Below are 26,201 nucleotides of genomic sequence, written 5' to 3'. Positions count from 1 at the left end.
AGCTGGTGGCATGATGGGGGTTCTGCTTGAGCAGAAGCAAAGTCCTTGGGCTCACTACAAGCCTTACCTTTGCTGGGGTGCCTCGTCAGCACCCCCTCTCCACCTACCGCCCTGGGACCATGCGGAGATGAGCTGTAGTACTGGATACAGAGTTGGGTAAAGCATCCTGGACACACGTTGGAAGAGCACAGTCAAATCTTGGTTTTGCCTCTTAGTCCAGTCCTGACTTGTTCATCTAGAGAATGGGGACCTTACAGTGTCACAGAGATCCTCAAAGTGATGGAAGGGAGCCCGCCTCCAGCTGCCCCGTCTGGGTCCTCAGCGCCAGAACTGTGCATACAATAATCCTCATTGTGCTTTCTCTCCCCGCAGCCCAGTGGATTTCATGTTAGATGTGACAGGGAGAGAGCAGAAGTGGGACTCGAGGGTGGCGGTCGATCTGGTCAGGCTCCCCACATCAGCCACCTCTGAGGGTACCATCCACAGTAGCCCATAGGTACCGCTATGCGGTGGCCCTGGCCCCTTAGGAGCACTCTTACACTAGAGGTGTATAGACACAGTTTAGGTACCCTTATGGGGTAGTCCTGGCCCTTTCAGAGGAGACGTGATGGACGAGGCCTGACCTAGGCCTGTGATAGCAACACAGACAAGAGGGGACTGAATCCAGGAATGCTGGTGTGGACGGTGGCATTAATAGCCTGTGCATGGGGTGCTCAAGGACTCCCCTCAGACATTTAGCTGGGGGTGCCAAGCAGCTGGTGGGCTCCAGGGAGAGGATGGCCAGCAGACCAAAGATGGCTCCATGTGGTGATCACACAGGCAGCTTGAGAAGAGTGTCTGGGGGTCACTCGGTGGCTGTCCCGAAAGCCTTGGAACCACAGTATGGCCAGGAGAGGTAGCCGGAAGACCTCACACTCCCCGGCACTGGAACTGCCAGTGCGTCTTCTCTCCACCCACCGGGACAGGAGTAGCATCCATTTCACATCACAGGTTGGGAGGGGATTTGTGCTGGAGGTTAGAGTGTCAACCCAGCTTGGCTTGGGGACCTCCCGTGAGGCGGTCTAAATCTTATGAGCCCTTCCTGGGACCAAGTGACGGGGGTCCCTTAATTCCACCTTTCTTCCACCTCAGTTCCACTATTGCCGTCATCAGAAGACCTGGCTGATATTTCCCCCACTCTATAGTGTGTGTGTGTGTGTGTGTGTGTGTGTGGTGTGAGGACATAACATGTTCTGCTCTCCTGAGACAGGGTCTCTCACTGCATGTGGAGTAAGGCTGGCAGTCCCAGCTATCCTCCTGTCTCTGCTCCTCTCCTCTGAGTGCCGGGGTTACAGATGCCTGCACAGCTATGCGCAGCTGTGAGTGCTGAACTCAAGGCCTCAGTCTTGTGCAGGAAGCGCTCTTACCTGATGGCCACCTCCCCAGCCTCAGCCCCTTGCTGAAGTCCAATGTCTGTCCAGTAACAATCATCCATACAGGTTTGGGGACAACTGTGTAAACTCTGTGACCAACACCACTATTAAGGCAGACTATTTCTGTCAACATGAGAACTTCCTGCAGGCTTCTATGTAGTCAAGTCTCTTTCCTCACCCCAAACTCTGACCCCACAAACCTCTGCTTCTCCAGTGTCACTGAGATGCAGTCACGTAGGAGGTGACCTTTTGTGCTGGCTTTTGCCACTGAGCGTGCATTTGAGTTCTTCCACTTTTCCCCCAGAGCAACCATCGCTGTGCAGACACACCCACCACCCTACCCCTTCACCAGCAGAGGCATACTTGAGTGGTTCGGGGATGGCCATGAATCAAGCTGCTATAGTCTGTGTGCAGATTATAGTCATGTTCTCACTTCTCTTGGGGAACACCCTGAAGTGTAAGTGTCCTGTTGTCTGGAAGCTGTCCCCTCAGACAGACTGCCAACCTGTTTTCACCTAGGACTGGTTCTGTCCCAGCATCAAATGAGGGCTGAGTGTGGTGATATAGTGTGTACCCTAATAAAATTTGCCTGAAGATCAGGGGACAGAACAAGCCACTAGATTAAACATAGAGGCCAGGCAGTGGTGGCACACCTTTAATCCTAGCACTTGGGAGGCAGAGAACTGTCTGGATCTCTGTGAGTTCAAAGCCACCCTGGACTACATGAGACTGATTTAGTCTAGGAGAGAAACAGAGCCAGGCAGTGGTGGCACACACCTTTACCCCAGTATTTAGGAGTCACACTCCTTGAACCCCAGCACTTGAGATCTCATGCCTCTGCTACCAGTATTTGGGAAGCACACACATCTTTAATCCCAGCACTAGGAAGCAAGTAATATGGCAGGGTGGAGAAAGGTAGAGGAGACAGGAACTAAAGGCTTTTCAGGCTGAGGAGCCCTAGAGGTAAGACATGGCAGTGGCCTGTCCCTTTGTCTCTGATCTTTTAGCAATTACCCCAATATCTGGCTCTGGATATTTTATTAAAAGACCAATTTTAAAATTCATGTTACAGCTGAGAGCTCCATGTATGTGGCTGGGAGGGACACACCTGATGTGTGTGTGTAGATGGCACATGGCTGGAGGCCAGGGTGTGTGTGTCCTGGTCTGTCACTCTGCCTTATTCCCTGAGATGAAGGAGCTCCAGCAAGCCTGCTCTCTGTCCTACACAGCACTGGGATTATAGGCATGAGTGTGGCCATGCCTGGCTTTTTATATGGTCACCATGGATTTGAACTTGGTTCTCATGCTTGTATAGCTAATGTTCTTAGCCACCGAGCCATCTCACTAGCCTCAGCAGCAGAAAATTAAGATTCAAGATGTGTCTGAAGCCAGCTGGGTGCCTCTTCCAGCCAGGGTACTTAAAACTACTGCTTCCTCTGCCCTTTACCTGGGGTGACCTCCTGCCCTCCACACTACCCAGAGTTCCCTTTCTGGGATGACCTCTCACCTGTCACATAACCTAGAGGCCACTTAGAGAGCCCACCCAACTATCTGGGACTCCTGAGATATTCCAGCCCTTGTGGACTGATCACTGCCAGAGCCCTCGCACCTCTGGACAGTTCTAGAACGTCCTGTCTTCCTGGAGAGAGCAAAGCAAACCTTTTTCATGCTACCCCATCCCTCGGGCTTGGCACACAAGAATTTGCTCTAGAACCCAGAGGAGTGTGTGTGCACAGGGTCGCAGCTAGGCTGTGGATCTTGGTGTCTGGGCCCTCAAGAGAAGAAAACAGAGATTTGAACTGACACAAAACCAAAGTAAGTGTCCTGACAGGCTTGGCCTCCAGGGCCTCTAGGGTTGTCCATTCCCCTCCCCTCCCTGTTTCCATCTTCCTCCCAGGGTCTATGCAGGCCTGCTGTTAACCACCTCTTGCTGCACTATTAAGTTTCTGTCCCATGGGGACTAAAATCTGAGACACCCCAGAAGTCCCAGAAGGACACCTCCACCTTCTTCTGCCCATTGTTGTCCGTGGCTCTTTGCTTAAGATGACAAGATGGGCAGTTCCATTTTCCGTAAGACTGGCAGGCCACAGGAGCCGGGGAAGAAAGGATGCCACTCAGCTTCTGCTCCTGAGGCACAGGCCGACCAGTGTCCCACAGACACCTTATCCTGCAGTGTTGACCATTTCCGTTTGTCTCCCAGCTGTTAGCGGCACATCTGGAAGGTGCTTGCCCTTCCCCCAAGCCTGTCCTGCTCTCTCTCCCACTTCAGTAGATTATCAGTAGTGGAGGAAAGTGCCAGGCCTTTGTCTGGTGCCCCAGGACTGCTGGCATGGGCGACGGTAAGCAGGAGTGAAGCCTGAGGCTCACAGGGATGGCCTTGAGGGAGGGACATTATGTCCTTGACACTGAGGCTGCATGCGCACAGCTCTCTATGCTGCCCTGTCCATTGCCTCCTCCTCCAGGGGTCTTCCTGAGAGACAGGCTTCCTGGTGCTTCTTTGGGTGGTGACCACTGTGCGTCCTGTAGTATGGTGATTTCCATCGATGTCCGTGTCCCAGGAAGGACTGTTGGTGTCAGGACAAGAGCTATGTGTGTTTTATGTTTGTAGCTTCGGTGCCAGGGACAGAACCTGGTATTTAGTGGATAATGAGAGATCATGAGTAAGATGGATAGAAGGAAAGACGCTGGTGGTGACAGTGAATGGAGTGGACAGAGCGATGGGCCATCACCGCTGCTGGTGGTGAGGAGAGACTGGAGGTGGTGGATGGCTAAAAACCCAAGTCGCCCCGTGGTTCTCAACCTTCCTAACGCTGCTACCCTTTAGTACAGTTCCTCATGCTGTGGTGACCCCCATGCAACCATAAAATTATTTTTGTTGCTACTGCATAACTGTAATTTTGCTACTGTTATGAATCGTAATGTAAATATCTGATATGCAGGATGTCCGATATGTGCCCCCCCAAGGGGTCATGACCCACAGGTTGAGAACCACTGCAGTAGAGGGGTGGTGGCTGGGAAAACACAGTGGGTGGTAGCAGGAAGGATGGCAGTTACAGCTGGCCATGCTAATGGAGGTGGAAATGCTGGCCAGTTTTATGGTGGTGTGTGATATTTTGTGTTCTGACAAATAAAGCTTGCCTGGAGATCAGAGGGTGGAGCTAGCCACTAGTTAATCACAGAAGCCAGGCAGTGGTGGCACACACTTTTAATCCCAGCACTTGGGAGGCTCGTGCCTTTGATCCCAGCACTCAGGAGGTAGAAACAGGAATCTAAGGTGGGTGGAGACGGGATCTCGGCCCATTCGGTCAGAGGATCTGGAGAGGTAAGAAGTCACTGGTGGCTGCTCCTTTGCTCTCTCATCTTTCAGGTTATTACCCTGATATGTATGACTCCTGGTTTTAATTGATAAGACTGATTAGGATCGTGCTTCACAGTGGGTGATGGCTGTTTCTTTCCCGGCCCTCCCCTAGGAGACCCTGACCAGGCTCGTGGTCCTGTTAAGTTCTCTGAGGCTGTGGCCTGTTCCTTTGCAGACTCCATCGGGGGCTCCTTCCCGGGCACTTCTCACCGATGCCATCACAAACAGAAGCACTGCCCGCCCGTGCTGTCAGCTGGGGGGCTCCAGGCCACGCCGCTACTCTTCCACCCCCACACTAAGGGCTCCCAGATCCTCATGGACCTCAGCCACAAGGCCGTCAAGAGGCAGGCCAGCTTCTGCAACGCCATCACCTTCAGTAACCGCCCGGTGCTCATCTACGAGCAAGTCCGGCTGAAGGTGGGCGCCCCTGACCCCTGCCTTTGGCCTCTTTGGCCTGCTGTTCTTCTACTAGCAGCCTGCCCCTCCCCTTCTCTCATCCTGACTCCTTTCCCAGACTTCCTGGGTAATAAGACTCAGTGGGAGTGGCCTTCATTAACCTATAGGAAGGGCCCTGGGGTGGGCGGTGGGCGGGAATGAGCCTCATAGTGAGTTTTCCGGCTGCCAGACTCCCCCAAGAGTTGGCTGAGGGTCGTCTCTAGTGAGCCCACCCCTTTCCCTGTGGTCCTGTGACCGAGGGGGAGAGGCTAGGCTGAGGGTCCCCACCCCCTGTGGCCAGATCACCAAGAAGCAGAGCTGCTGGAGCGGGGCCCTGCGACTCGGCTTCACCAGCAAGGACCCTTCCCGCATCCACCCCGACTCGCTGCCCAAGTACGCCTGCCCTGACCTGGTGTCCCAGAGTGGCTTCTGGGCCAAAGCTCTGCCCGAGGAGTTTGCCAACGAGGGCAACATCATTGCCTTCTGGGTGGACAAGAAGGGCCGCGTCTTCTACCGCATCAATGACTCAGCTGCTATGCTTTTCTTCAATGGGGTCCGGACAGCTGACCCGCTCTGGGCCCTGGTGGATGTCTACGGTCTCACTCGGGGTGTCCAGCTGCTAGGTGAGTGCCATCCCTCTGCTTCTCGAGTGGCAGGGCCTAGCCCTCAGGGTTCAGGGGCTGGGACCGACCTTCATTCCCATGAGTCATGGGGGCTTCATGGAGGCTAAGGGGCCCAGGAACGACTCCCGGGCTTTTCTAGGAACTGCAATTTCCCCCTCCTGGCCACAGCTTGGGCAAGTGAAGCTCGGTGAGATTGTGACCCACACAGGCCCTCCCTCGGGGTGCTCTTTGAGTTGGGTACAACTTTCACCACCAGAAATGGCAGCCCTGTTCCTGCCTTGCTGAGGTTAATGTTGCTTTCGGTCACAGTTGGCAGGGAGGCCTCGGCATGTCTCCTGGCAACTCTGGGACTTTATTTGATGAGATTCACATTCAGGGTTGTTAAGTCCGTCATGGATGGGTGGTGCAGCCAGCTCTCTGTACTGGGTCTGCCTAGTCCAAAACCGTGTCCTGGCCCTGGACTACAGCTAGCCTGGCACCTGGGCTCCATCCTTACCCTAGAGCTTTCTTCAAGGATACTAGAGGATGGGAGAGGCGAGCAAGAGGCACTGGGAGCGGGAACTCAAACCTGCAGCTTAACTTAGACCTTTCATGGGGAGGGGAAGGACTAAGCCCCTAGGAACTACTAGGGGACATTAGAGGATGAAGTGGACCTAGATCACCAAGGGACAGGCTTCCTGGCCATGGCATCTGCCAGGACCGCCAGAGGCCTCAGGCTGCATAGGGTCACACAAGGAGCCAGTCATGGAGGGGAGAACAGCCCAGCCCGTCTTCCCAGTGTGCATGTATGTTCAAGTCTGTGCTTGCAGACATGTGAACTCTACATGCAAACAGTGCCTGATCAGACAGCTTCCTCATCTGGAAAACAGGTCCTGGGAAGAGACTGATGAAGTGGCCGCACTGTCCTGGGTATCAAAGACATGCGAGCCACTCTGTCCCCATCCCACTCACTCTCTCTCACAGAGAGAAATGCCACGGGGGGGGGGGGGTTCAAAACCCGTTCCTGTTTTCCTTTCTGCCTCCTAAGCCTAGAAATTGTGAATGTTTTCAGAGCTCTTTGACTTGAGTAAAGACTGAAAGTAAAAACAAAGACATGAGTAATTGCCAGAAGCCTGTGTGTTAAGTTCCAAACATCAGGAGGCTGTTTTTGTTAACTAGCAGTTTAGGAACTTTCTGTTTTTCAAGTCAATAAAAGTGTCCCTGCATTCATGCTGACATGTTGAGAGCCCCAAACAGGCTATTCCTGGTGACAACCTACCGAAGAAGGGTATCCGGGCTGGCTGGGTGCCCCTCCCCCCACTTTCTGTATGTACTGGGTATACCTGAGGGCCTTTACCTGCCGGAAATGATGTGCCTTAGCTAGCGAGACAAATCTGGGCTGGACCCTGGTCCAGCACAAGGGTGCCTGCACCAGGTAGGACCCACGTGTACTGCGGGGCAGTAGTGACTGTGCTGAAGTCTCAAAGGATGGACAGATGAGGATCAGCTGATGCACAGTAGTGGCCAGTGGCTGTCAGTCATCCCTACCTATCCTGTGGAGGACAATCCGCTTAACCCAGGGTTCACACACCAGAGCCACTTCCTGCTGCTGGTGTCTCCTGGCTCTCACACTGGAAGGCAGTGGAATTCCAGAGCTTAAGTCTGAGCCCCAGGCCACTCCTCCAGTCCAGCCTCAACCACCCGCTCTGAAAAATATCTGTGTCTTACCCGGGTCCCTGCCACGTGGTGGAGGGCAGGAATGAGTGGTGACTTCCTGATCTTGAGAAGGTCACCGTCTTGTGTGTGAGGGGCCTCCTGCCTGCTAGGTGAGTGCCCCACCACTGAATGGGAGCTTTCGACTCTCCATCTTGAGACAGGGTCTCACTGGGTTGTCTGGGCTGGCTGTGGCCTTGCGTTTTCCTGCCTCAGCCTCCCGAGTACGTGAGATTGCAGGCCTGTGCCACCAGGTCTGGCCAAGCGTGCCTTTCCTCACAGTCCCCATCTTGCTTGAAGGCCTAGCTTGGAAGCTGCCTCCTCCCTGAGGCCTCTGGTCAGAATTTTCCTCTCTATCCTGTTCCCACCACAGCTCTGTGGTCTCGGGGAGCCTCAGCCATCCTTGTGCCTGTTTTCCCAGAGGACAGGAGTTCCTTGAAGAAGTCCTACACTGTCAGCTGCCTTTAGAGCCGTGGTTCTCAACCTGTGGATCGTGACCCCTTCGGAGGGTATCGAAGGATCCTTTCACAGAAAACACGGATATTTACATTACAATTCATAATAGCAAAATTACAGTTAAAAAATAGCATCGAGCTGGGTGGTGGTGGCGCACGCCTTTAATCCCAGCACTCGGGAGGCAGAGGCAGGCGGATCTTTGTGAGTTCGAGGCCAGCCTGGGCTACCAAGTGAGTTCCAGGAAAGGCTCAAAGCTACACAGAGAAACCCTGTCTCGAAAAACCAAAAAAAAAAAAAAAAAAAAAAAAAAAAAAAAAAAAAAAAAAAAAAAAATTTGACTTTAAAAAAAAAAATAGCAGCGAAAGTCATTTTATGGTTGGGGGGTCACCACAATGTGAGGAACCGGATAAAGGGCCACAGCATTCGGAAGGCCGAGAACCGCTGCTCTAGAGACTAACTCATTCAAGTCTTGCTGGGTTTAGGCGGTAGCGTGGGAGGGGAGAGCGGAGGCTGGCTGAGAGGAAGCGCTGGAAGATGTTAGCTGAAGAAGAGAGCAGGTGGGTGGAGCTGAAGGAGGCCAGCCCTACCTCAGACAGCCCTGGCCTCGCTGGGCAGTTAGGGAGGCAGAGGAGACACCAGGACTCAATCGACATCCAACCTGGATGTAAATTGCTAACCTCTGTGGTCATAGAATCCCTCTCATCCGCCGGGACGCTTCCATCATTAGCTCACTTAACCTCTGGGCAGGCCTAGAAGAGTGCTTCTCATCCCCATTTGGCAGGGAGAAGACTGAGGTCTGTGGAAGGCCTGGCCTGCCCATGTAGGGATGTGGCCGAGCTGGGTCTGAACAAGGAGTTCCCACCGCCCTCGCCCTCCAGCAGGCAGGTTTACACATAAAAGGAGGCAGGAAGTGAAGGGAGGCTCAGGTCTGTGGCGGTAGACTCTCCAGAGGCTTCTTGAAAGAGGAGGCTCAAGCAGGCCGCACACATTCCAGGAACTGGACGACGGGTGGGAACAAGGGGGGCCCCTCGTTCCTAGTGACATGGGGACTCCGACCTTCAGGGTACTGAGAGTAAGTAGGGGTGGAAGCCGGAGATGAATCAGCAGGGCCTCACGCTGGCGCTGGAGCCCAGGCTGACCAACCCAGCCTGACCCACACCCCTCCTGTGACTATACATGGGTTTGCTCTGAGTAGCTGAGTTGCCCTTGGATCTGCTGCGGGCTACTTTGCATACTCGATGAGGAGGCTGAGGCCTGTGACTGCTGTCCCTGCATAAATCACTACAATCCCTGGCATCTTCAAACGAGGATTATGGCCCCTAAAGCCAATTAGTAGATTAAAATAGCTCTTCATTTCGCTCCTCCTAAATTGATGTGTGTGTGTGTGTGTGTGTGTGTGTGTGTGTGTGTGTGTGTGTGTAAAACAAGAGAGATGGAGGGGGAGGGAGGGGATAGAGATAGGGAGAAGGCTGGGGGAGGAAGATGGATGAGAAGAATGAGATGTTGGGGTGAAGGCATGGGTCCCTGGGGCCCCGAAGGTGGCTGGGATCCCAGGCCTGTGCCACCATGCCCAGCACATTCGAACCTTTCATAGTCCCCCTCTTAACAGCTCTCTCTCCTCTTAAGAAACTTGTTCCTTTTCTTGGTGGCTCTGAAAGTGGGCCACTCTCTCCTGGGTTGGCTGTCCCCCAAAGATTATTAGACCTTCAGGAACTCCTCCAGGTTCCCCTGGCCCCTCCAGCTTGTGTGTGGAGCCACAGTCTCCACACCTGGCCGTCCAGTCTTCAGAGTACAGGTGTTCTCACGCTCTTGGCACACTGAGTGTGGCAGGGCACACATCCGGGATTTGAGCCAGCCCATAGATGAATGGGCTATACTCCTGAAGAAGTGGACAGTGTCGAGGCAGGGTCCTAACTCTCCTTCACTGTCGTCCAGACACAGTCTGCAGGCTGATTCCCCGCCTTCCAGGTCACTTCCCCACGTGCTGGAGCTCAGTAGCTCACCCTCTTTCCTGCGGGTGCCCTGGCCCGGACCTGGGATGCTATCTCCAACAATAACAGCTACGTACCTCCAGGAAGAAAGGCCTGCCAGCAACCAAATAAACACAGGTTTTATGGGGTGATTAATACTAGAACAGATAAACTCCTATCCCAGTTTCTCGTGGTCTCCTTGCTTCTCAACTTGGTGTGGAACACAGGCCTGTAACCTCAGCATTTAGGAGACTGAGGCAGGAGTATTGTGAGTTCAAGGCCAGCCTGGACTACATGAGACTGTGTCCCAAAGAGAAAAACGTTAGAGCGAGCGGCTATGACCTTGCAAAAGGCTGGTGAGCCCAGACTCCACTCACAAGGTGTCCCGGACAGCATGTCGTGCCTGCCATGGCCTGGGCTCTCTGAAGAGAAGGGAGAGTGATGGGATCACTGAAAACCCGGCTCCTCACCTTGACGAGTTTTGCACCAAGGGACACGCCACCTCACAGCTCTGAAGTGGCCCAAATCTGATTCTGCAACTAAGCATGAGCCGAAGTGTCCAGCTGTAGGGTGCCACTGGGAACGATCCAGGAGGACTTCTGTGGGAAAAGAAATCCAAGTTGGTGAAAGAACAGAGTGGCTGAAGAACAATTAACCATAAAAGGGTGTACACTGGCACGGGATGGGGAGTGAGCCAAGAGGGAAGTCCCATTCTGGAAGGGAGCGTGAAGAAGAAAGGCAGAGGCAGCTGTGGCCATGAGGGTTGTGTACAACTGGGCGCACAGAGAGAGTCAAATGATCCGGGGTCTCCTGTGCCGTCTGGGTATTTAATAGGAGGAACCCTGGCTGGCGGAGGGAGTGCCCGGCCCAAGGCGTGGTGGGGAGGGTCTGGAATTGGGGTCCCCCAGCCCATCTGGACATGAGGTCAGTGTGAGCAGATCTGGTGCCACATCAGAGTGGTAGTGGCAGTGTCTGAGGGCCGGAAGTGGGGTTTACAAGGTTCATGCCCTCCTACTCCTCTTTCCGAAGCCAACTTCCAGGTCCGGGTGGAAAGCCGCACCTGCCTGCTAGAGGGTGTTACACGTGAAGACTCGGGTGGCTTTCAGCCAGGTCCCAGGGGGCTGTTTATCCAGGGCAGTGGTCCAGCTTTGCAGCCCTGCACCGAGAGCCTCCTCAGCCCCCTGAGATGAGGCCCGGGGGCTGTATCCAGTCTGAGGTGTTCTGAGTGTGTGCTGCCACCTGGATGGGCTGGCTGCTTCCCCGACTTAACCAGCCTCAGCTGCTGGGTTCCAGAGGCCAACTGTAGTTTAAGGAGCCGTACTAGTCCTGGGATGGGGTAGACCACTGGGGGCACGATGCTGATAATGATTTCTCCATCTTTGACAGTTTTCCTTAAAAAGAATAATTTGACCAGGTGTGGTAGTACATATACATGGGAAGCAGAGGCAGGAGGATAAAGTCATGCTCAGATTGAGTCTGAGGCCATCCTGGACTACATGAGGCCAGCCTGGGCTACATCCAATGCTTCCCCCCCCCCCAATCCTACTGTTCCTTCAGCAGAGATTCTTCCAGGCATTTTCTTTTTCTTCTCACTTCAAATCTCGCCAACTGTGTCAAGGCCCAAGCACCAAACCTTGAGTTTCTTTCCCATCTTTCCTTACACAGGATGACACACCCTCCCCTGAACACCTGGGACCTGTGCAGGTCTGAGTGGTTTGCGTGGTGCATTGTCCTGTTTTCTAAGGTGGCACGCATCTTCTGTGCACAAGGAAAGGTGTTATTATGTGTATGTTGCAGAGAGGTCTACTGATTTGCCCAAGGTCGTGCAGGCAGTAGTGACTTGTCTGAACCAGGAGCCTGGGTTATATTGCCTTCCAGCTTCTCTAGTTGTGAGTCCCCCTTAAGTCTGAATGCCCACCTCCAGGTAGTCACTGAAGACCCGTTTTGTCTAGAACAAGGTGTCTGAGAGCTCAAGGCAGGAAGGATAGTCTACTCAAGTAGATGGCAAAGGAGGTTGCCAGGGCTCCAGTAGTGTTGGGCCACGAAAGAGGTAATGGGGTCCCAGGGTATCTGATTCAGTGTAGAGGGCAGGTCTGACTGGCTGATGTTTTCCCCAGATTCTCAAGGGCTTCATCTGGGGCTCCTGTCCTAGAGCAGACTAGTGTGAGCAACATGAGATCATGTCCATGGAATTGCAAACCTGGACTGTCTGTCACCTACAGAAAAGGCATTGCCACGTTTCCACATCGTGTCTCATTGGCTCCAGATGTAGTTCTAGGGGCCTTGGTAGGACCTGCAGGGGTGAGAAGGTCACAGTGGGACCTGAGGGGAAGGGAGAGCTGGGTCCTGCAGAACTGGGGACCAGGCCCTCCTTTCAGAAGCAGGAGAGAGCCACCAAATCAAGACCTGGCCCAGCTGCTCGCGAGCCGGGCAGTTGCCAGCATCTCTTGCTTGGCCTCTGGATTACTTGGCCATAATTATCCATGCCCCCACTTAGCTAGCAGGTATCTGCAGAGGCTCATAGATACAGGGAAGGTGTTTACATGTGAAAACGGGTTTTGTCTTTAGGTTAAAAAAAGAATACCCAATTTGCCAAATTTGCCATATTTGCCATGGTCACCATTACCAAATAGAAAAATCCATGCATATCTTCTATCATACAGGAAAACCATGCAATCTAAGATCTGGGATGAGTCTTGTTCTCCAATGAGGTTCTTTGGAACCCTGGGGCTCCCCAGGACATCTCTGAGACAGCGAAGTGTAGAGGTGTGGGGAGTGGGCATGGTGCCCACCTGCCAGACATCAACCACAGTGTCTGGTGTACTGCAACAAAGATACCCCTACTTTAAAAAAGAACACGTGAGGTGGGTGTGGTGGTCACACCTGTCATCCTAGCCATCGGAAGGCTGAGGTGGAAGGCTCACTGTGAGTTCCAAGCCGGCCCAGGATACAAAATCCTGTCTCAAAAACTAAAGGCACATAACCAAAGTCAACAACTAACCAAAAACAAATAAACACAACAAAAGTTTGAGAGCCACTACATCAAATGATTCTGGGAGCCGCTGGCTCCATGATTCAACCAAGGAGTCTGACTTCAAGTGATTCTGGAACATTTGACACTTCCCTCAGTGGCCTCACAAATCATGTTTGTTTCTTCTGGGCTGCCCATAGCCGAGTTTAAAGGGGAAGGGTGGAGGCCAGTGTGGTTTTCAGGGTACGCCCAGAGCGTTGAGAAACCCTTGGTCCATCTGAGCTGGGTACTGCCTCCATGGCTCCTTCTCCTGTCTGGGTCAGATGCAGACCAGCAGGAGGATGTTTATGGAGACAGTAAATGTCCTGGCAGCACCTTCCAAACGGGGGCTGGCTGCTGCAACCCCATGCTAAAAGATTGCCCAGTGCTGCGGACGTGAGAATCCAGACAAACAAGAGTCTGGGCTGGTGGTGGCCCAGCTTCAAATTGGCCCCTTATGCCAGTGCCAGGACCTGCCTTGGCCACCCTGTGCCACTGGCTATGTGTTGCAAGGCTGGGTGCTGCAGGTGAGAGGCCCTTGGCTCTCCTCACCAGCCAGCGTTACCCATGGCCTGGCTCAGGTTGATTTCCACGAACTTGCCAGAAATATGGCACTGAGTGTGCCTTTCAGCGGCGGCGGTCTGTCCTGCTGCCTAGGCACGTCCTTCCCTGACCCTCTCCAAAACAGGATGAGCGTCTCAGCTTGGGTTGGAGAGCTTTATTCTCAAGGTGACATTTAACCCAAAGAAGAAACGCAGGGGCCCCGGGGAATGATCCCCACTCAAGAATCCAAACCAGGAAAGCTTTTCAAGACAAGGTTTCATGTAGCCCAGGCTGCCCTCAGGTTCATTGTGTAGTCTAGGATGGATGACCTTGAACTGCTGATGCTTCTGCCCCCACCTCTGGAGTTCTGGGATCACAGGTGTATACTACAGGTGCCTGGCTGGTTAGGTGTTGGATACCAAAGCCAGGCCTTGGTGTATTCTAGGCAAGCACCCTACCAAGTGAGCTCTGTGCCCCACCCAAGGGAAATGATTTTTTTTAAACAGTTGGACTTATACAGACCTAGGAAGCTTTCTGAGGTGGTGGGCTTTCCCTGGGGGCACTCTAGGCAAGGCTTGCGTGAGAAGTTGGCAGGGTGTATGGGTTGCCTAGTCCCTCGCTTCCTTTGAGATCCTATCCAATCTAAGATGCTAAGACTGGTGGAACTGAGCCTAATTTGGATTCTTCCTGCCTCTAAGCCTCAACTAGCTGCCTGCTGGTTGCCAGGAGCCAGGTCTGGGCCCCTCTTCGGCCTATGGGTGGGCACAGGAGAGTACTAACAGTCCCCCCCCCTTCTGCTCTGGTCCAGGACCACCGCCAGGCCCCAGAATTGGCAGGCACTGAAGGGACATGAGGCCGAGTGGCTGAGCAGCTCCTTTCAAGATCTGTGCCATCTCTGCCTCCATCACTAACCCCTCCCGAGCCGCCGGCAGCTGCTTACATAACTTGTTGCTTCCAAATGTGGGGACACCCCATGGCTTGTGGCTCTAGGTTACCCTCATCCTGGGAGAGTCCCAAAGTGTTCTCTTGGATTTGGGGGCTGGACACAGCTGTACCCCATCTCCATGTTAGCTCACTCAGGGGCCCTTTGCCTCTGCCATGTGGTGGGTGCTCTGCGTCTCGAGTTGCAGCTATTTCAGGGCCTTGCGCAGCTGACCCCTTGCTAGGCCAGTTATTTGGAGCCTGCTGGCTGCCTACAGCTGCTCCTGCTGAGTGCTGGAGAGGAAGGGAGAAGACATTCTTGGGCTGGGTCTGGCCGCTTCCAGCTGCTCCTGAGCCTCGGCGCCCAGCTCAGCAACATTGCCAATAAGTCCACTTCCTAGCCCCGTCCGCCTCCCTCTCTCGTCCACTTTCTCGTTCCTTCTCCTTTAATCTCCACATTGAGCTAGTTCTCCTGGGCTTGTAGTCAGTGACTTCAATCAAAGAGCATTTCCTGGGGGCTTCCCGTGACTTGGATGTCTACAGACAGCATGAACAATGAATGTATTTGTGTGGGCGTGTGGTGCTGGGGTTTGAGCCCAGAGCCTTGTGCATGCTGGGCATGTGCTTTACCACTGGCCATGCCCCCACCCCCAAATGCTAATATCTGAAGTTGTCTGGGCAACAGGGGCTCTGCCCACCCCTGACCTGCCAGAGCTTGTCGAGACAGGCATCTGGCTCCATTCTCTAGGTGCACATCACATGCTGCTTACACAAAGGCCACCAGCTAAGTACCAGGTAGAACATTTAACACCTGGTCTGGAGAGCACGTGGTGACATGGAAGCAGTGCTCATGCTGACACATGATCATGTGTGCCCGGTACTTTCCCAAGTGCCCAGTGGGCCTTATTCCATCCCATTCCTGCAGCATCCTTCCGAGGAGAGCCTCAGATACATCTCTCACAGCTGAAGAAGAAAGGAAGGCCCCATGAGGTTGAGCCACTTGTCCAAGGTCAAGTCAGGATCTGAACCCGGGCTGATGACTTCAAATTCACTACACTTGACCATGTTCCTGTCAGTATATTGCCTACTAGAACATGGATTTTTGGTTACAAAAACCAACCGACCGATACCCAAAGTACGCTTAGGTTGTGTTATTTGGAGTAGAATGTCCATATTTTTGGAGGCGATAGTCACTCTGAGCCTTGAGCTTCTCAGGGCACACTTGGAGTACTGTCTGGGTCTGTTCACTCTCTAAGTGGTGGGAAAGTGTGTCTGCAATCTTAAGTATGGGAGGAGAGGTGAGGAGATGTGTCTTCATTACAGGCTCGGAGCTCAAGACGGGTGGTGCCTTAGATACAGAGGTGAAGAGTTCAGTTTAAGAGAAACCCAACCCCTCAGAGGACTAAGTCTTTCCTTGCTTATTGAACTGCTTCTGCAATTAGTGTCCACAACTCTGGCCTGTGCTGCTGTGACTATAGACACCACAGCCTGCTCAGCTCCAGGACTCTGAACAGACTGTCCCGAGTGCGGGGTAGCCTGTGTGAGATCTTTCCCATAGGTCATGGATGGGCATCTCCGAACCACTTCCCCGTGATCTTCCCCTCTCCTCTCTTCTTCCAACTCCCCAGAGTCCCCAAGGTCCAGTACTGGAATCCTTGAGGGGCCAGAGGGCTGAAACTGGTTCTTCAGGGCCCAGGCCCTCCCCAGCCTATCTCCCTCCCTTGACCTCCTCTTCCTTCCTGTCCACCCGTTTCCCCTCACCTCTGCCTCTGCACATCCCCAGCCTCCAAGCCATGGCCATCGTTGTCAGAGTCAATTCCCTGGAATAATCAAGTTTTCCGGTCGGCTCCCTCCTCCTTGCCAAGGCAATGCAGGGAAACCCCAAGCAGCTAGGCTTTTGGAGTAGCGTGAGACTTAAGAGGAAGGGCATCACCTTCCCGGGTACAGATAGCAGCGTCTGGGAGAGACAGGGAGAGGGGCCTTAGAGACTCCACCTTCTGTGGAGGGCCAGCCATGGCCTCTGCTCTTCCTGCTGGCTTATCTTCCAGGCTTTGTTGGAGGACTTGGGTACCCCAGCCACCTAGGCACAGGAAGGCTCCTGAGAAGGCATAGGTCATGGTGTGGCTTACAGTGGCGCCAGTCAGATTTGGGGATGCCAACTCTGCAAAAGGGGTTCCATTTGAAATGAGTGTGGTGCTGGTGCACGCCTTTAATACCAGTATGTGAGAGGCAGAGGCAGGTGGATCTCTGTGAGTTTGAGGCCAGCCTGGTCTACAGAGAAAGTTCCAGGGCTGTTACACAGAGAAATCCTATCTTGAAAAACCAACCCACCCACCCCACCCCGGCCCAAAAAAGAGTATGGCCTTAGGGGATGGGCAGAGCAGACCTTACCAATATTGAATCTACTTTCTCTGTGGCTGTCACCCAACACCCCGATCTGTATTTACAGTGGGATGGCCTCCCCTGGCTGTTTTAAGGATATCGTTCAGGGGGTTATCCCCAGCACATGTCCTAAGTTACAGATCCACAGAGCAGGACATAGCATACCTATTAAAATACGGCTAGAGGCCGGGCGGCAGTGGTGCATGCCTTTAATCCCAGCACTCAAGAAGCAGAGCCAGGTGGATCTCTGTGAGTTCGAGACCAGCTTGATCTACAGAGAGAGATCCAGAGCAGGCACCAAAACTACACAGAGAAACCCTGTCTCGAAAAACAAAACAAAATAAACAAATAAACAAACAAAAAAACAGCTGGAAACAGCTGTTGGCATGAAAAGGAGGTGTTTGGAACACAGTAGGAGAAAAAAAGAAGTGGTTGTGAAAAAGGAAATGTGTGCAGCAGGGATTTGAGCCTGAAGTCCATGCCCATGGAAGGGCTCAGTGTACTTCATGGATGCCTAGATGTTATCCACAGAATTTAGAGATTCTCCGTGTTCTGAGATGTGCCAAAGTTATCACATTTTCAAAACGGTTTATTACTCATGGAAGGGTAAACATTATTGGTGTTTATAGAGAACTCAATTTTCGCCTTAACAAAAAACTAAAATACATTTAAAAGACTCTGTCGTGCCACAATCCAAATATGGAAAATGCCTCTTCTCTGAGTGGTTGGCTAACAGAGTTGCGTGTTTCTCTTTGCTGGAGTGAATCGTCTTTGAAATGAAGCTTGTATTAGCTGTCTGGATTAGTGAGACAGGGTTTGAAGTTCAGTGAAGCTGCTCTCAAAAGTCTTTATTTCTTGTGAATTAACTTCCCCTCACATTAATGTCTTTATGTGACAATGATAACCTCAAAGGGTAAGTATTGGTTTTAGATGTCACTGTTTATGCAAAGAAACTGGGAGAGAGAGGTTCCTTCTGGCCTGTGACAGTATCAACAATGCTTGTGGTGAATGGTTATTGTTTGTCTAAAAGCGACTCTGGGGACTGGGGAGATCACCCAGTGGGCAAAAACCAGGAGGACCTGAGTCTGTTGTCTTTTAAAGGCGGGATGTAGTGGTGTGTTTATAATCCCACTGCTGGGGATGCTGAGACAGGAGGATCGCTGGGGCTCATTAGCTAGCCATCCCAGTCTACTTGGGCAGTTCCAAAACAGAGAGACCTTCTCTAAACACAAACAAACAAACAAATGTGGATGGTGTCTGAGAAACAACACCAAAGATTGACTTCTGGCCTCATTCTAGATGTTAAACATAAAGTAGGGAAGTCCTAGGGATTAGAATTTAAGAAACCGTTTTCTTCCGTGGAGGGGCTGAGGGTAGAGGACATCAATCCACTAAGACTGTAAGTCTTAGCGGGCACTGTGGCACACAATGAGTTCAAGGCTAGGCTGAGGACACGAAGCTCTTTCTCAGAAAAATAAAAGCCCCTCCTAATACAGTTTAAGAGTCAATACACCAAGTTCTGTAGGGTTACTGAAGACAGGAGAAAGCATTGCCAACCGGGAAGCATTTAAAGCAACCAGATGGCCTTGAAGTTGGTGTCTTCCAGCCGCATGCCTGTCTTTAAAGGGCACATTCCCGCGCCCCCGCCCCTGACTTCCCGCCTTCGCACCCGAGCGAGCGGTGGCATCTTTAGTGTCGGTGGCGCAGGCTGTGCGACCGCTGTGGGACGGTGACGGTCCCCCTGTCTCTCGCCCTCCCTGCCGCAGACAGCGAGCTGGTGCTGCCCGACTGCCTGCGGCCGCGCTCCTTCACCGCGCTGCGGCGGCCGTCCCTGCGGTGCGAGGCGGACGAGACGCGCCTGTCCGTGAGCCTGTGCGACCTCAACGTGCCGGGGACCGACGGCGACGATGGCGCGCCGCCCGCCGGCTGCCCGATCCCGCAGAACTCGCTCAACTCGCAGCACAGCCGCGCGCTGCCGGCGCAGCTCGACGGCGACCTGCGCTTCCACGCGCTGCGCGCCGGCGCGCACGTCCGCATCCTGGACGAGCAGACGGTGGCGCGCCTGGAGCACGGGCGCGACGAGCGCGCGCTCGTCTTCACCAGCCGGCCGGTGCGCGTGGCCGAGACCATCTTCATCAAGGTCACGCGCTCGGGTGGTGCGCGACCCGGCGCGCTGTCCTTCGGGGTCACCACGTGCGACCCTGGCACGCTGCGGCCGGCCGACCTGCCCTTCAGCCCCGAGGCCCTAGTGGACCGCAAGGAGTTCTGGGCGGTGTGCCGCGTGCCCGGGCCTCTGCACAGCGGCGACATCCTGGGCCTGGTGGTCAACGCCGACGGAGAGCTGCACCTGAGTCACAACGGTGCTGCGGCCGGCATGCAGCTCTGCGTGGACGCCTCGCAGCCCCTCTGGATGCTCTTCAGCCTGCATGGCGCCATCACGCAGGTCCGCATCCTCGGTGAGTGCCCGGCGCGGTCCCCCAGCTCATGGTGGTCCTACTAGGGCCTAGCAGCTAGACAGTCACCCTAGGTGAGTTCTGGGCGGCGCGGAAGCTTCTGGCTCACCCATGGCTGGGGAAGAGGTCAACTCACACCGCAACAGACACACAGCCTGGACAGATCCATATGCCTCAGTGTGAAAATCGGGCACAGGGAGTTTCCACCAGCAGTGAACTGAGACTTGGTTTCCTCGGGACTGTTGTTGGAAGTCTTAATGAAAATCAGGTTGGCTGGTTGCGATGGTCCATGCCTGTAATCCCAGCATTACGAGGCAGAAGCAGGAGGATCCCTGCAAGTTCGAGGCTAGTCTGCATATTGAGTTTCAGCTTAGCCAGAGCTTTTTAGCAAGCTGTCTCAAAAACAGAAAAACAGCAACAGAAAAGTTCCAAACACCACACTGGTGTCTTCTGTGGCGACACCTGTGTCAGAGTAGTCAGAGCAGGAGAATCCCGGAGCAGGTGGCCTTTGGGCATGCAATGACAGTGCTCTAGACTCTTTTCAGAAGAGGCAGTTTGGAAGGATTGGCGGGTGTGGGCTTGTGTTAAGCCACACTCTCTGGCTTGTTCTGTGGGATAAGTGTCCCTTACTGTGACCAAGTGTCTGACAGGAAGGGCAACTGAAGGGAAGATGGGTTTGATTTGACTCACGGTTTGAGGAAGAGTCTGTCATAGTGGGGGAGGAATGGCAGGAATGTGGAGGCGGTCACATTGCATCCATCTGTCAGAGAGGTGAGTGTCTTCACTCAGCTCCATTTCTTTGTCCTTTTTATTCGGCATGGGATGGTGTCCCCAACACCCAGGGTGGGTTTGCCCTGCTGGATAGCTCTCACTAGCCTCACTACAAAGTGCAGACCTTTGAATCCGGCCTCCAGAGATCTTAATTCTGTAGCTATAGGATAGATTCTGGACATCTGATTTTGTTGTTGTTGTTGTTGTTGTTGTTTTTGAGACAGGATCTCTAAATAGCCCTGGCTGTTCTGGAACTCATTATGTAGACCATGCTGGCTTCAAACTCAGAGATCCAACTCTGCCTCCTGAGTGCTGGGATTAAAGGTGTGCACCACTACACCCAGCTGATTTATATTTTTATTTAAAGCATCTTTAGCCAAGGTTGGAGAGCTCTGGGCCTCTCCACCCCATGGCTCAACCCAGGCAGCTTGGTAGTGTTGGTAGTGTATGCAGATGAGCAAGCCCAAGCTGCTTTCTGGGTTCCGCCCTCTGTGAGGGGCCAGGATAGCCCAGTGCTTGCGTTTATGTATGTGGTGCTGTCGAGATTGTGAGTGTGGAGAGCTTGGGAAAGCTGATAGAAATCAGTGCAGACATTCAGCCTTGTAGAAACCGGATGGAGGCATGGTGAGAAGCAGATAGAAAAGCTACGCAAAGAAATGAGGCTGGAGTGCCAAGGAGTTAGAGCCGAAGAAAGATAAATCAGGAAGAGGGAGATGAATCAGGCTAGAGAAGACAAAATCAAACAGGAAGGAAGATGAATCAGTCCAGGGTGAGTGAGAATTCATTCATTAAAATGAAACTGGATTGGGAAGCATGCACACAAATCAATCTGAACTGAGATGAGATAATCAGCTCCACTAAACTGCTTCTCAGACAAAGAACCACACAGAGGCAAGGTATGCTCTTGCATCAGCACCACCCAGTGACAGCTGAGTAGCTTTCCAGTAAGGCTCTGTCATCTGGAGGGGTTTATGAGAGTGGAGCAAAGGGAATTAAAGCATCACAGGACTTTTTCCGTCCCAGATGGTAAGTGGGTCAAGGTGGATGTTAAGAAATACCACCCAGAACTCAGTGTCTATTAATAGCTCCTGAGCTGTTTGGAGAACGGGCATGTGAGCCAGCAGAGTGGTGCTGGGGAATCCTGACTGACTCCAAGGATATACAAAAGCCAGTAGCAGCATATGAAGATTCACTGTTCCCCTTACAGTAAATATTTGGCTTTGTGAACGTCCCCTGTAAGCCGACTAACTCAGGGCTATTTCCTTTATCCATATGTACACAACCTACAGCTTTCTTTGTGTTCATCGGTGGATCAAAACTATTTTTACTAAAGACAACTATATCAGGTTTTGCATTTCTCATTGCTTTGAAAATGCTAGCCAATGCAGTAGAGTAAGAAAAGTAAATAGGTGTGCATTTCTGAAAAGAGATGATAATTTATTTAAAATATTAATGTAGTAAGAGAAACTGTGTGAGCTGGGCCTGTAACTCCAGCTGTTTGGGAGGCTGAGGCAGGAGGACTAGACGTTCAAGGTTTGCCTGGGCTGCAGAACATGTTCAAGGCCCGCCTAAGGCCGCTTAGTGAGATCCTATCTTAAAATAAAAAGTTAAATAAGGGTATTGGGACATTGGTCAGTGATAGAGTGCTTTCCTAACATGAATGAAGCCCTGGGTTCAGGCTCTGGTGTGGAGGAGGAGAAGGGGAAGGGAGAGGAGAGAGGGAGAAAAGAGAGACCCACCCTACTCATTGAGGATTCTTAGGAACAATGACACTATTACATGAGTTACAGAGCATCTGCTATGCACAGCACATTCTTTTAGGGCCCGAGGGAAATCACAGGCAGTGAAGCTTCTTGTTCTCGGCAAGTTCCTGGTTCTGCTAGAGAACGGAGCTGGATTCTCAGGCAAAGAGGACAGTACTTCAGGTTGGGTATGGGTACGGCTAGGCAGTGACGGTGAGGCAGTCTTTAGGGGGAGCCATGGCTGTCCAAGACTGAGGTTTGAGTGCAGCCTTCAGAGGGCAAAGGCTGTGTCCCCAGTCTCCTATGTGCACAATGAACCTCTGGAAAGGACTACAGAAGGAAGGGAGGGAGGAGGGAGGGAGAGAGGAGAGGTTGTAGGACCAGAATATAGGGACCAGGGTGCCAGTCTAGAGAAAGTAGGTGGTTCCTAGGCACTGTGGTAGAGAGGGCAGGACTCCGACAGGAGACTGAGGCAGGAAACAGGGACTTGATTCCCTGAAGGCCAAAGGTACCTAGGAAGAGTGGAAGGGGGCACTAGGCAGAAGTTGGATTGGAAATTGTGGGTGAGGTAGAACGTGATGCCACCTGCAGATCTATAGGTGGGAACCGAGCAAGGGTGGGGGCCGAGCCAGCCCATGGGCCCTGCCCTGAGCCTGTGGCTACCCTATAGGCAGGTGTGGGCTCTCTGTGGGGGTGGGGACTGAAGCTTTCTCCATTAGGCTAACGGCACTGTGGACCGTACCCCCTTTCTCAGGCTCCACCATCATGGCTGAACGGGGTGGTCCATCTCTCCCCTGCTCACCTGCCTCCACGCCAACCTCGCCCAGTGCCCTGGGCAGCCGCCTCTCCGACCCCCTGCTCAGCACCTGCAGTTCTGGGCCTCTGGGTGGCTCTGCCGGCGGTGAGTACCAAGGCCCTGGGGTTGGCGGGCCAACGCTTCCCCCCCATTCATACCAGAGAGGGACGGTGCAGCCGTTGTTAGGGCTGGGGCTGGCGGCTCCCACCAGGGGGCTTTTATTCTTTAAAAAGTTATTTTTTTTTTTTTAATTATTTGAGTGTGTGTTCAGTGCATGCATGGATGTGTTCAGTGCCTGTTGAGGTTTGAAGATGTGCTGGATGCCCGGAGCTGGAGTTACAGGCAGCAGGCAGCTGCAGGCTAACTAATGTGGATGCGCGGAATCAAACTCTGGTCCTCTGGAAGAGCGGCAGACCCTCCTAACTGTTGACACATCTCTTCAGTTGTCTTAGTCAGGGTTGCTATTGCTGTGAGCAGACACCTTGGCCACTCTTCTACAGGAAAACATTTCATTGGGGCAGGCTTGCAGTTTCAAAGATTTATTTCCATTATCACGATGGTGGGACATGGCAGTGTGCAGGCAGACATGGTGCTGGAGAAGGTGTGGCGAGTCCTACATCTGGATCTGCAGGCAGCAGAAGGAAAAAGTGTCACACTGGCCACGGCTGGAGCTTGTAAGCCCTCAAAGCCCGCCTCCACAGTGACACTTCCTCCAACAAGGCCACACCTACCTCAACAAGGCCACACCTCCTAATAGTGCCACTCCCCATAGGCCAAGCATTCACACACACACACACACACACACACACACACACACACACACACACACACACACGAGGCTATGTGGGCCATACCTGTTCAAATCACCACAGGTAAGCAGCTGTGACTTTTTTAAAATCTTTTTTTAAGATTCATTTTCAGGTTTGTGTGTGTGTGTGTGGCGGTGGTGGGCTATGTGGCCAGAGCCAGGCTGCCGGAGCTGAGCTTCTTCCTCGGGCAGGCAGGTGGGCTGAGCAGTTGGCTTTCCATCCTGGAGGAAGAGCTGAGCCCAGGGCCTGCGAGAAAAGAGCCCCAGGGCTGGGCTGGGCCGCACGCAGCCCATTTTGATGAGTGCTTTTGTTCCCAGGGACAGCCCCCAACTCACCTGTGAGCCTGCCCGAGTCACCGGTGACCCCGGGTGTGGGCCAGTGGAGCGATGAGTGCACCATCTGCTATGAACACGCAGTGGACACAGTCATCTACACGTGTGGCCACATGTGCCTCTGCTACTCCTGTGGCCTGCGCCTCAAGAAGGCCCTGCACGCCTGCTGCCCCATCTGCCGACGCCCCATCAAGGACATCATCAAGACCTACCGCAGCTCCTAGCCCGCCGCAGAGCCCCACCTGCACGCCCACTTCTGCAGACGTCCGCCCAGCTAAGGGGGAAGCCAACAGGGCCCCTTCGCTTCCACGTTTTGAAAACTCTTCCTCCTTTTCCATTAAACACGGGAATCCAAGGTCCCTGAAGGTTTGGGCTGAGAGGCTCTGAGGCAGGGAGGTGGGGGCACAATAGAATATAATAAATGGAGGGAAGGGGAGAAGACACCCCACAGTCTCCCTCTTTACCCAGATCTCTGCATGGTGAGGGGCTGAGGCAGAGTCTCAGCTTGTTGCCAGACCTCACGATCTAGGCAGGTTTCTACCTTGTGCAGCCCGTGGGGCGCCTCGGAGAGCTCAAACTACGTGTAGCTTCTCCTGGGCAGCTCGGGAGGAGGCTAGCGGACTCCTCCCGCCCTGGGCAGCTGCAAACTGCATGCCCTGTCTCCTTCTCCTTACCCAGAGTGGGTAAACAGACAGGCTGCAGATTCTGGGTCCTAGGTCCTTGACCTCGTGCCGACCTGCCGTGTTCAGGATCTCTCCTTGCCATAACCCACACCAATCATCTCGCTGGTGCCGTTGGGGGCCCCTCAGTATAGGCTGAGGTGGCTCTTTCTGTTGTCAGGGTCTCAGAGAACAGGTCCACAGCCACCCCAAGGCCTGTCCTCCCTCATCTCAGTGCCAGCCTTGGCCTGGGCTGATCTTGCCATCGTGTGTCCAGGAGGGACGGGGGCCCTCAGTGGGGTGGGGGGTTTCCTGGGCTATGGACAGCCCTTTTCCTTATTTTAATTAATTTATTTATTGGGTTTGTGAGTTTTGTTTGTGGGTTAATTCCAACCTGGGGGCTTCTAAAATGCTACTGTTGGGGGATTGCCAGGTGAAGGGCAGCAGAGAACAGCCACTCAGAATCTCTCCCAGGCCCTGACACAAGGCATGTGGGCAGTCCTGATAACTCCAAGATGAAGGAGGCCTCCCAAGAGGTGGATGAGCCTCTCGTGGATGGGGAACCGCTAATATCCACCTGTGCCCTTCCTCCCTGTGTGGGAGCCCAGTTAGTGTGGCTGGTTCAAGGGCATCTGTCCCCAGGAGTCCTCCTCCATAAAGACATCAAACGTGCTGGAAGGTTAGGGAAGGCAATCGACAATACGTGGGCCAGGGACCAGAATGGAGACCCTTGTTAGGAGGGTGGACCGCGAAGGCCAGGCTCCTGGTCCTGCTAAGGGAGTGTCCATCACTCGGGCTATTGCCGCTGCAGCTCTCTCTGCCTCTTCTGGGTTATTGTGGAGTCCTAGCCCAGCCTTTCAGCTTTTGGCCCTCAAATGGCTAGTTTTATATCCTCAAAGATGGTGTCTGCCTTGACAGGCAGGGCCTGGGGCTCTGTCCTGGCCACTGGCCAGTCCTGCGGTCCTAGCTAGAGGCCATCCTCCAAACCTCAGCTTCCCCCGTGTCAAGTGGTTTGGGGGTGGAATACTCTCCACGTGGTTCCTGGGAGTTCTTCTAGGGTGTCTCTTAGGGGAAATGTATTCGGGAGGCATTGAGAATGGTAAGCCAAGGTGGGCGTTTGCCTGCGCTGCCCTTGCAGGGACCTGGGGAATCTGTGCCACCCTGGGTCTCACCTCTTCAGTCACTGGACCTGGTAGGCCCTTTCTGTGAGAGCAGGCTGGAGCTGGTCAGTTGCGCCATCTAGCTGGGGGCTCATCCCAGAGATGGGGAAAGTCTGAGCGCAGAGTTAGCTGACTGGAGGTGGGGAAAGAAGCCATCGTCCATTCTGCTAGTCCAGAGATAGTACTGCCTCCTTTGTGAACTGGGTCACTGTGTTTGTGAATAAAGGTGATTTTGTACCAGCCTGAGGGCTGTGCTGTGCGTCTGGAGGTTGGGAGGGGGACCAGTGTGTGAGAACTCCTGAGGGGTTAAGAGCTGTCAGGGACAGTCCCAGTCTCCTCGGTAACTGTAGTCCCCCCAGTCCCAAAGGGCCTATGACAGAGAGGCCTCCTTAGAGTCAGGCTTTGGAGCATGGCATGGGGTTCAGAGTGGGGGCCATAATACCAGACAAGCCTTTTAAGTTAAGAGAAGCTGCTGCCCTTCTGGTGGCCTCGGGACTTTGAGTCAGGAAAACAGGATTAGGTAGGACAGCAAGGGAAGCCACAGACAGGCCAGAGATCCTGTGAGGTGAGTATCACCACCTAGAGACTAAGAGGGGAACAGCAGTCAGCCCTGTGGCTGCCATGGGGAAGAGGTAGGTAGACTGAGCCCAGGGTCTAGACAGTGTTACAACTGTGTA

The 26,201-nt window shown here is 53.4% G+C and overlaps 1 protein-coding gene across 2 annotated transcripts in view; it reads left to right on the top strand.

The window, feature by feature from the left end:
- Neurl1 (neuralized E3 ubiquitin protein ligase 1) overlaps window positions 1-25,767 on the top strand; it is an 80,733-nt gene extending 54,966 nt beyond the window's left edge. The window contains exons 2-6 of one of the 2 annotated variants that reach the window (XM_028874662.2): window positions 4,946-5,187; window positions 5,507-5,828; window positions 18,569-19,258; window positions 22,523-22,669; window positions 23,691-25,767. In XM_028874662.2, coding sequence (XP_028730495.1) covers window positions 4,946-5,187; window positions 5,507-5,828; window positions 18,569-19,258; window positions 22,523-22,669; window positions 23,691-23,929 — 1,640 coding nt within the window. In that variant the 3' untranslated portion in view covers window positions 23,930-25,767. The remainder of the gene's footprint in view (window positions 1-4,945; window positions 5,188-5,506; window positions 5,829-18,568; window positions 19,259-22,522; window positions 22,670-23,690) is intronic. The other variant, XM_028874664.2, reaches the window with a different exon arrangement.
- Window positions 25,768-26,201: the final 434 nt, after the last annotated feature.

Source organism: Peromyscus leucopus, chromosome 1, assembly GCF_004664715.2.
Source record: "Peromyscus leucopus breed LL Stock chromosome 1, UCI_PerLeu_2.1, whole genome shotgun sequence".
In the NCBI taxonomy this organism is placed as follows: domain Eukaryota; kingdom Metazoa; phylum Chordata; class Mammalia; order Rodentia; family Cricetidae; genus Peromyscus; species Peromyscus leucopus.
This window is presented reverse-complemented; position numbering and strand designations above follow the sequence as displayed.